General features: G+C 44.4%; 1 protein-coding gene across 1 annotated transcript; it reads left to right on the plus strand.

Annotated features, from left to right (window-relative positions):
* Positions 1 to 3,873: 3,873 nt before the first annotated feature.
* Positions 3,874 to 4,713, plus strand: LOC122425744 (40S ribosomal protein S6). The gene has a single exon (XM_043444348.1). The coding sequence runs from the start codon at positions 3,911 to 3,913 to the stop codon at positions 4,658 to 4,660; it is 750 nt and encodes a 249-aa protein (XP_043300283.1). The 5' UTR covers positions 3,874 to 3,910; the 3' UTR covers positions 4,661 to 4,713.
* Positions 4,714 to 11,333: the final 6,620 nt, after the last annotated feature.

The following is an 11,333-nucleotide window of genomic DNA, read 5'->3' on the forward strand; positions in this document are numbered from 1 at the left end:
GGAGTCTGTGGCACCATCTTGGGTGCACACACATCCACAGCCCATTTCCTGAAAACCACTCTAGATACAAGTCTCACCTTATTACTTGGAGTACTTTGTATCACACTGGATAAACCACCATAGACCAGATAAGCTTCCACAATTCCATCTCTCTCAAATTCTATTGTTGTAAGTCTGGCCCTTTCAGGTTAAGGAGATGTTCTGGCCTTAAAGGATCCCCACTGAGGGAGTTTGCTATATGACGCAAGGAACTCAAAGCCGGGGATCTGTGACAACCTAGAGAGATGGGAGGGGGAGGGTGGTGGGAGCGGGGTACAGGAGGGAGGGGACACGTGTATACTTATGGCTGATTCATGTTCAGTTCAGCTCAGTTCTGTCACTCAGTTGTGTCCGACTCTGCGATCCCATGAATCGCAGCACGCCAGGCCTCCCTGTCCATCACAAACTCCCGGAGTTTATTCAAACTCATGTCCATCGAGTCGGTGACGCCATCCAGCCATCTCATCCTCTGCCGTCCCCTTCTCCTCCTGCCCCCAATCCCTCCCAGCATCAGGGTCTTTTCCAATGAGTCAGTTCTTCGCATGAGGTGGCCAAAGTATTGGAGTTTCAGCTCCAGCATCAGTCCTTCCAATGAACACCCAGGACTGATCTCCTTTAGGATGGACTGGTTGGATCTCCTTGCAGTCCAAGGGACTCTCAAGAGTCTTCTCCAGCACCATAGCTCAAAAGTATCAATTTTTCGGCACTCAGCTTTCTTTATAGTCCAACTCTCACATCCATACATGACCACTGGAAAAACCATAGCCTTGACTAGATGGACCTTTGTTGGCAAAGTAATGTCTCTGCTTTTTAATATGCTGTCTAGGTTGGTCATAACTTTCCTTCCAAGGAGTAAGCGTCTTTTAATTTCACGGCTGCCATCACCATCTGCAATGATTTTGGAGCCCAAAAAAATAAAGTCTGACACTGTTTCCACTGTCTCCCCATCTATTTCCCATGAGGTGATGGGACCAGATGCCATGATCTTAGTTTTCTGAATGTTGAGTTTTAAGCCAACTTTTTCACTCTCCTCTTTCACTTTCATCAAGAGGCTTTTTAGTTCTTCTTCACTTTCTGCCATAAGGGTGGTGTCATCTGCATATCTGAGGTTATGATATTTCTCCCGGCAATGTTGATTCCAGCTTGTGCTTCTTCCAGCCCAGTGTTTCTCATGATGTACTCTGCATATAAGTTAAATAAGCAGGGTGACAATGTACAGCCTTGACGCACTCCTTTCCCTATTTGGAACCAGTCTGTTTTTCCATGTCCAGTTCTAACTGTTGCTTCCTGACCTGCATACAGGTTTCTCAAGAGGCAGGTCAGGTGGTCTGGTATTCCCATCTCTTTCAGAATTTTCCACAGTTTATTGTGAGCCACACAGTCGAAGGCTTTGGCGTAGTCAATAAAGCAGAAATAGATGTTTTTCTGGAACTCTCTTGCTTTTTCGATGATCCAGAGGATGTTGGCAATTTGATCTCTGGTTCCTCTGCCTTTTCTAAAACCAGCTTGAACATCTGGAAATTCATGGTTCACGTATTGCTGAAGACTGGTTTGGAGAATTTTGAGCATTACTTTACTAGCGTGTGAGATGAGTGCAATTGTGTGGTAGTTTGAGCATTCTTTGGGATTGCCTTTCTCAGGGATTCGTGTTGGTGTATGGCAAAAACCATCAGAATATTGAAAAGTAATTATCCTACAATTAAAAATAGAATCCCATTGAGCTGCAAACATGCAGTTCTTTTGCTGGGTTTGTGTGGTCTTTAGCTAGATTTCAGCTTATAGTCTGCTGAGGGTGAAATATCTCCCCCAAATGACATTGTCCTGCTTTCTGCAACAGTGTAGAAAGAGGTTCTGACACCCCTGAACCCACTGCTTCTTGCCTCTGCACCCAACCACAGCCACGAGCCACCCAGCAAGTAGCTTTAATGCAGGCCATCAGGAGTGTGGGGTGGAAGATGGAGCTATAGGTAAAACTTGCCTACTGATCAGTGATACACCTATGCACTTCCTGGAGAATATAGCCCTATTGTCTGTATGACAACTGTTCTGCTAATGGTCTGGTAGCTGGAGAAAATGGTAAATCTGGGCTCATGGAACAAGAAGCTGGACGAGAAAATTATGACAGATTTCACATCCCATCCTTTCTGCAAGCGAGGATATTCTTCATTTGCTTTTCCCTTGTAAGTTCTGCATCATCTTCAAATAACTGTGCAAAGTGGTATCCTAAATGTGACCCCGCTACCCAGCACTCTCATCATCTCTGTGGAAACTAAACGGGATCTTAGGAATGATAAAGACCTGATTGGGAAACTGAAGGAGAAGTTGACTCATCTCACAGCCAGAGGTTTCGGCTTCAGATAAGATGAGGGCTGAAAATAGTGTACCTACAATGCCCACTTCTCCCACAGAGGGGCCTCAAGACAGTGTTTGAAGGACCCATCAGAACAGTTCTCTGCCCACTGCCTGTCCAAAAAAGAAAGAGAAAGTGCTTGCTGTTTTGGGGAGGGCAAAATAAGTCAAACTGATAGTCCTGTAGTTAATCCATTAAAGAAAAACGAAAGATGCTAAGATAGATGAAATTAAGAGTGAGACAGGGATGTAACAGATGGAAAGTCACTGACAACAGAATACTATGAAGTCTTGATGAAGCAGCTGAATTTCAAGAAAATACAAAGCATCAAAATTCCTTTGGGAAGAAGCAGAAAATCTAAATAAACAAACAATTAGTGAAGAAATGTGGTGAAGGGGAAGATAACTGTCAATGAATTATCTCCAAGAAGGGTGTCAGACCCACAGTGTTCCCACCAGTACTCAAGACACAGATAATTTCTAAGTTTACACAAAATATCCATGGCATTTAAAAATAAATAAATAAAAAACAATGCTTGGTTTTCCCTAGTGGCTCAGTGGTGAAGAATTTGCCTGCCCACGTGGTTTAATCCCTAATCCAGGAAGATCCCACATGCCACCGAGCAACTGGGCTCATGCACCACAACCACTGAGCCTGCGCTCTAGAGTCCGGGAACCAGGGCGCCTGCAGCCTGTTTCCACAAGGGAGGCCACTGCAATGCAAGGCCCACGCACCTCAACTAGAGAGTAGCCCTCGCTCCCCACAACTAAAGAAAAGTCCAAGCAGCAATGAAGACCTAGCACAGTCAAAAGCAATACTTTTTTTTTTTAAGGCTTTCCAATTCTGGAAAGCTAGCCTAATAGTCCCAGAGCTAGCCTAATTCTGATACGGAAATACCAAAATAAATAACACAAAAGCAAAAATTTACAGACTTACCTCTTGAACCAGTGGCAGTGTCCTTATGTGTGTGTCCACACTGTACCATGTCCTTCCACCCCGGCCACACTATTGGCTCCTCAAGGGTAGGAGGAGACCCACTCTTTACCTCCAGGGTTTAGAATTCAATAGGTCAGTGACAGAACCTAGATCCTCAACCTCATTTTCAAGATCTTAGCACATCTCACCACCAGATAGCAAGCTGTTTGTCAACAATCACACTGCAAAAGTTTAAATAAGCACCCCTTACTAAGACCTCAGGGAATTTTTTCAAGATACACTCAGGCGAGAGGGGACACTTGTGAAGAAGTCACATTTAATTTGTGATTGGGAGAATATGCAATTATTTCTGGCACACGACACAGGTTGAGAAACTACTACTTTCTTGACAATGAAGACTTTTCTGAGAGCTTTGAGAACCATCCCTACTCTGATCTCAGAGACCAGGAAAAATATCTCCCCCAAATGACATTGTCCTGCTTTCTGCAAATGTTAAACTTTCTAAGAGTCAGGCAGTTCTTTTTGCTCTTAAAACAACTGAACACTCTTTTTCGTGGCGCCTCGGAGGCTGTCGGCCACTTCAGAATGAAGCTGAACATCTCTTTCCCGGCCACTGGCTGCCAGAAGCTCATTGAAGTGGACGATGAACGAAAACTTCGTACCTTCTACGAGAAGCGCATGGCCACAGAAGTTGCTGCTGACGCTCTGGGTGAAGAATGGAAGGGTTATGTGGTCCGAATCAGTGGCGGGAACGATAAGCAGGGTTTCCCCATGAAGCAGGGTGTCTTGACCCATGGCCGAGTTCGCCTGCTACTGAGTAAGGGGCATTCCTGTTACAGACCAAGGAGGACTGGAGAGAGAAAGCGCAAATCTGTACGGGGTTGCATTGTGGATGCCAATCTGAGTGTTCTCAACTTGGTCATTGTGAAAAAAGGGGAGAAGGATATTCCTGGACTCACTGATACTACAGTGCCTCGTCGCCTGGGTCCCAAAAGAGCTAGCAGAATCCGCAAACTTTTCAATCTCTCTAAAGAAGATGACGTCCGCCAGTATGTTGTGCGAAAGCCCCTAAACAAAGAAGGTAAGAAACCTAGGACTAAAGCACCCAAGATTCAGCGTCTCGTGACTCCACGAGTTCTGCAACACAAACGCCGGCGTATTGCTCTGAAGAAACAGCGTACTAAGAAAAACAAAGAAGAGGCTGCAGAATATGCTAAACTTTTGGCCAAGAGAATGAAGGAGGCCAAAGAAAAACGGCAGGAACAGATTGCCAAGAGACGGAGGCTGTCCTCTCTGAGAGCTTCTACTTCTAAGTCTGAGTCCAGTCAAAAATGAGATGTTCTAAGAGTAACAAATAAATAAGATCAGACATCAAAAAAAAAAAAAAACAACTGAACAAGCGACTTGCCCAGTAGTCCAGCGGTTAAGAATCCACCTGCAGGATTAAGAATCCATTCTGTAGGAGCCACAGGTTCAATCCCTGGTCTGGGAAGATCCCACATGTTGTGGGACAACTGAGCCGATGCACTACAGTGCTAGAGACAGTGCTCCATAAAACAGAAGCCACCGCCGCGAGAAGCCCGTGCACCACATGAATAGCCCTCACTTGCCACAAATACATTCACTATATTTGTGTTGAATGGCCCATTGTGTGTCTACTGTACTCACTGCCTAGCACACACACCTGTTGTAATTTGATGTAAAACTTACGTAATCAGGAGAGCTGACAAGAGCATCTAATAACAACAGGAAAATGGTGCTCACAAGGACAGAAGTTGAGGGCAATGGTTTCTCAGGCTGGCAAGGGGAGATGATACCCAGATCCAATGAGGACAGCCTGGGACTATAGGCTGGATATCCCTGAAAACATTTTCTCTGCCCTGATTCCCTTATCCGTCAGGCGATTTGGTTTCCTAAGTAAACTTTCCTTGGGGAAAGACAGTGGGTGGCGCAAGCCAATTGTTTTTATTATCTGTTGCTGTGTAACAAACTATCCCAAAACACAGGGGCTCAAAAATAGCTATTTTTATTTGATCACAATTGTGTGGGTCAGGAATTCAGACAAGGATAAGTGGAGTAGTCCTTCTGCTCCGGGCAGCATTGGCTGGCATCAGCTGCTCAGAGGCACAGAGTCCGACTGAGCTGGAAGTTCCAGGATGTTACAGACACATGCCTGGCAACTCAGGGCCTCCTGGTGACCACATGGCTGGCTGGGGCTTCCTTGCAGCGTGCTAGTCCCTAGCACATCTAGTCCCTAGCACATGAGAAATCATCACACTTCTCACCTGGATCCTGACTTCCAAGAGGCTGCATGCCAAGCAAGGAGAATGAAAGCCACAGAACTCTTGGGTCCCAGCCTCAGAAATCCAGTCATTTCAGCCACATTCTGTTAGCCACATTCAGAGCGGGTCATAGGGCCATCCTGGATTCAAGAGGACAATAGTCTCTGTCCTTCAGTGGGACGGAGGGCAAAGAATTTGAAATCATCTGCAATCCACCACACCTTTTTCCTTATAAACTCCGGATAAACCAAGCATCAACATTCTAGGCCTACCAAGATGGCAACAGAAATCCTTACCATCAGACCATCCTTTAGCATGAACAAATTCCTCATGTCTATAATGCATCACAGATAAACTCTACTTGACACATAGTGTATCTTTATGAAATATGTCTGTACTTCAAGTATTTTGGAAAATGAATCACATTTTAAACGCATCAACAGAATTGGCTAGTTAAAGGAAATCTATTCTTCCACAGGGATTTCTTTGCTTGCTTATTTTCAAGACAGTTCCAACTCTGTTTACCTTTATTCATTAAAAGAAAAAAGCCATCCCACAAGCATGCTGTTTCACTTGTGTCCGACTCTTTGCAGCCCTTACAGTCTGTAACCCACCAGGCGCCTCTGCCCATGGGATTCTCAAGGCAAGAATACTGGAGTGGGTTATCCATGACCTGCTCCAGGGGGTCTTCCTGATCCAGGGGTGGAACTCACATCTCCTGCATTGCAGGTGAATTCTTTACCACTGAGCCACTGGGGAAGCCCATCCCACAAACTTGATACTGAATATATTTATAAATATTATTTCAAATAACAGCTAATTTTATAAATTATAAGTACTTTCACATAAGTTCACAAAGAAGAAAAAGAATTACTATAGATGCACTAATATTTTGGCTGAGACCATACCACAGTTTGGAATTTACACATTTGTTTTTGGAAATATCTGAGAACTCAGTGACTTGTGAGGGGCCAAAACATCTTCTGAATCAAAGCCTTAAGCATTTGTTCAGCAGAATTGTAGATTACAGAGTTGAGAGAGATTACTTTGAGAATGATGGTTAAGCACTGTCATTTAAATTTTGCTGTCTAGCTACATAACAGCTAAATGCCCAATTTGAAACCGCTGAGACTTGAAATCTACATAATACATAGTTAAATAACCTAGAAAGTATGAGAAAAGACTAGGGTTTCCAGGTCAATTTTAATTTTCTCAAAAGGATCAACCCAATTTTCCCCAGTAGCAGTGATATTTATTTGTTTCAATAAATTTCTATGGAAGTGAAATGGTGAGGAAATGCATGAGTAGATATATCACTCGCCCTTTTCCTCAATATGCTCTCAAGAAGTCTATAGACACACTGGAGAACCCATTTAATACACACAGTGGCAGCGTGAGTGAGAAAGAGGGAACAGACTTCAAAAAATTATATCTAGAGGACCATATCAGACGCGGAGATCCGGTTAGATGTGACAAGGAGGGGAAAAGAAAGAAGCTCATGGATTTTAAGCTTGGGTGACTGGGTCAGCGGTGCTGACACCAGTGAGTTCATAGTAAGAGTGAAGCTTCCGACCTTAAGTGGAAGAAAGAAGAATTCAGTGGGAATGGATAATACCTGCTGACAGCAGGGGAGCTATCCAGCAGACAGTTGGTTTATTTACGTCTGATGCTTGGGACAGAGGTCAGAGTTAGAAGATGTAGATTTAAGAATTGTCACTTCATGTGGTAGTGATGCCATAAATGTAATTGCCCAGAGAGTATGAAGAGAGAAAACAGGTCAGGGACAGACCCCAGGGGGCACCAGCATTCACCCTGACAAGTAGAGAAAGAAGAGAACTCCTTAGAGGCAGGGAAAGAATAATCAGGAATATACAAAAAATATGCAGAGGGAGCTGCTGCAGGGTCCAAGGGACCAGAGTCCCCAAAAGGAGGTTATTATCGGCACAGTACACCTAGTAAACCCATCTGTGAAAGGGACTAAGCAACTTCTCTCATAGTAATATAGACTGAGAAAACTCATGGCCCAAGCAGTTCAAAAGACCTAGCTTCACATCTTTCTATCTGCCAATTAATTACCTCGATGACTTGAGCAAAGTCGTTTAACTTTTTGGTGCTTCAGATCTCTCATCTGAAGAATGAAGATAACAGTTAAGCTCATTCTACCCACCTCATTGGCTTATTTGAGTTCTATGAGAAAATACCAGGTGGTGCAGTGGTAAAAGAATCCACCGTTAATGCAGGAGATGCAAGAGACATGGGTTCAATCCCTGGGTTGGAAAGATCCCCTGGAGAAGGAAATGGCAACTCACTCCAGTATTCTTGGCAAAAAAAACCCTATGGACAGAGGATCCTGGCAGGCTACAGGCCATAAGATCACAAAGAGTCAGACACAACTGAGCACGCAATCCTTGAAAAAATACATGTGAAACCCAGAGCACTGTAAACTAAAAAGCATGTATGGCTAAAGTTATTCCTTAATTTTTGTAGGCAGATTAATGACTGTTAATAAATGCTGGAAACAATATATAAGAAAAATATAAATAACATTGCTTTAATGAAGCTCTTGAAGTTGTAGAGTTTCTTGGATCACTGAGGCATTGTTTTTCCCAATTACTTATAAGTCCTCCCTCACACAAGGGTGAGGGTCTCCCCACAGCACCCTGGCAGCCACAGCGCTGGGCTGAGCTCCAGGGTTCCTGGTCCCAGGCCCTGCCCAGCATCTTGGGCCTCCCTGTGGTTGTCAACACGCCACACTCACTTGTGATTCTTTGGTACAGGTCTATTTCCCTTCTAGACTGTGAGCTCCTTGAGGACAGATCACGCCCTACCCACTGCCCTTCTGTTTTCCTCAATAGCGCCCAGCACAATGCTCAGAACATGGAATGGACAACATAAATATGCACTGAGGGGGAGAGAAGAAATGAACAGTGACCTCAGTCAGCCCGCTAACTTTAAACTCGTTATAAGAGAACAAGCTCAGATTATTAGTTTGCTCTAAATCCTTACGGCATTCATATTTTCTTCCAACACATTAAGGGCTGCCAAGAAACACTTGACATACTATATGGAATAGATAAATAATTATGAACCCACACAAAGATAAAAAGTTAAAAGTATTTTCAATCATTCATTTTTAATGGGATTAAAACTCTTCAAGGATGGCATTTGAATAATGTGATTTCAAGCATCTATCAATTGGTGGAGTTGTCATCTCCATAGACAACCAAAAATGATAACACCTTGGGCGGCAGGTGAGGCTCTGTCTAGAAAAGACCCTTATCTCTCCCATTATTTTGTCCCTGAGCCCACCTGCATGCATCAACTCCCACCTCACTCCACTATCAAGTGAAGGATACTTGTTGGTGCCTGCCCCAGGAAAAAAAGTATTCAAAGAACGTTAAAAACAGGAAGGAAGGAGTTGGTTACTATGGGATAAGTAATCAATAATATCTGTCACAGTGAAGTGAGTGAAAGTCGCTCAGTCATGTCTGACTCTTTGTGACCCCATGGACTATACAGCCCATGGAATTCTCCAGGCCAGAAGACTGGAGTGAGTAGCCTTTCCCTTCTCCAGGGGATCTTCCCAACCCAGGGATCAAACCTAGGTCTCCCTCATTGCAGGCAGATTCTTTACCAGCTGAACCATCAGGGAAGCCCTAGGGATTCTAAAGAGTAACAGTGAAAAAGCATGCATTATTTGCAGGGCTGCCTAGGAATTGCACCTCCACAATCATACAATTCTGGAAGAAAATCTACCTGATTTTGACACTTCAGCAAGGAAACACACACTGTTACAAAATAAAATTTAACTGAGTAAATTTTAAAGATCTTTATTGACTTCACTCAACGATCCAGGAATCGGACAGCCTGCGATCTAGCAGACAAAAATGAACTCTGAGGACCTGAACAAAATGAAAGATGCTTATAGGCAGAAGGGAAGAGGAAAAAGGAAGTTATACTGGGCAAAAAAAGCAGACTGGTTATTGCAAAGTCACTTTCTTTAGGGACTAGCAGAAGTCTATCAGGCAGATTGCCTAACTGTGCTGATCAGGCGATTCCTGATCGACAGGTTTAAGATTCCGCTTCTGGGACAGCCGAAACTGTAGTTAAGTCTCAGCCTGGGGACATGGGGCTTAGCATCAGTGACTCCATTTGGAGTCTGTTGTCTTGATTTTAATGGGATCCACATACCACCCATCCAAGAATAACAGAGCAGTCACCCAGCCCAACCCTTCCAGCCACAACTTTCTAAAAGAATGTTCACATTTAGAAAGTTTGAACAATGAACCTTTGAGTTTCTCATATCATTTCTGTGCTCACATACTCCTACCAAAGAGAACCAGGAGAGAAAAACTCCATCTACCCGCACTAGGGTCTAACCAGGTAGGTGTCACTGATTCAGCGGTGTCTCATTCGAAACTTCTTCCCTCCTCCCCTATACCCAATTTGTGTCACTGGGGCACCTGGCCAACCATTCTTCTCCTGGTTAAGATGCAAGTCTGCTCTAGGATTTTCAGCTATTTGTTTTTCTTTAGTCTTGACCACAGGTAGAAAAACAGGATTTGGCTGGTGAGACCATATTGATAGCCAGGTGGTCATCAAAGGGAAAAACCTGATAGCAGGGAGTGTTGTCATAATCCATCATTTATAAACCCTGTCGCTGTGTTAATTGCCCTCAGAAATCCATCACTGTCACCGGCAGCAGCACTTGCCAATGAAACAGAGGTCAGAGCTCTCCCCACCTGCTGGGAGAGAGGAACGTGCTGTGGTCACAGGGTCGAGGGGCACCCTCGAGTGCAAGGGCTTGAACGTCATCAGCTCCTCCCCACCCCACCCCCAGCACCGTGGCTGTTTACATGTATGTGTGTGCGAAGATCCTGTAAGCCTCAGGAAATTACCACCGAAACCTACACTGAAAGTCCCACAAAAAGAATGATGAAGAGCAGCATCATAACAAGATGATGTGGACAGCCGCATTCTGGAAGGATCGATCCCAATCATCTCCCTGCACCCTGTTTTTTTCACATGGACCCCATACACGGGAGCCGCATTTACACTATGCGTGCTAAGTCGTTTCAGTCATGTCTGACTCTTTGCAACTCCATGGACTGGAGTCCACCAGGCGCCTCTGTCCATGGGATTCTCCAGGCAAGAATACTGCAGTGGGTTGCCATGCCCTCCTCCAGGGGATCTTCCTGACCCAGAGATCAAACCCATGTCTCTTCACATCTCCTGAATTGGCAGGTGGATTCTTTACCACTAGTGCCACCTGGGGAGCCCATATCATGCACAGAATGCTCTGATGTCTCTCCTTGCAGGCATCTGCCTCTTCAAAGCTTCCTTTCTATTTTCATATTAATCTCAGTCACAGCTACACTAGAGGGCACTTGAACACCACACCCAATGCAGACCCAACCACCGGCACAGGTGCTGGTGGCACTCTGGGGTCGGGGTTGGGACGTTGAAAGGGGGGTAATGGGAGGGGTATATTTATTTTAACATATCTTTGATAAACCCATCGGTATTTGAGGAAGCTTTGGAGTCAGACTCTGGGGACCCAAACCTTAATTATACAATTTAATTGTTGTTAATGAAACGTGTACATTTCAACTCAGCAAGACTGGTGGTGTTTAATGCCAGCATGACATATTTCTCAAATCGTTCTCTTTATCTGTATAAATAGGAAAGAAGAAAAAACGCATCGGCTCAGTGCATAATGAAGAGGG

Source organism: Cervus canadensis, chromosome 23, assembly GCF_019320065.1.
Source record: "Cervus canadensis isolate Bull #8, Minnesota chromosome 23, ASM1932006v1, whole genome shotgun sequence".
Lineage (NCBI taxonomy): Eukaryota > Metazoa > Chordata > Mammalia > Artiodactyla > Cervidae > Cervus > Cervus canadensis.

What these genes read in the sequence shown, in the direction of transcription:
- LOC122425744 (XM_043444348.1), top strand. Translation starts at nt 3,911, where the DNA reads ATGAAGCTGAACATCTCTTTCCCGGCCACTGGCTGCCAGAAGCTCATT.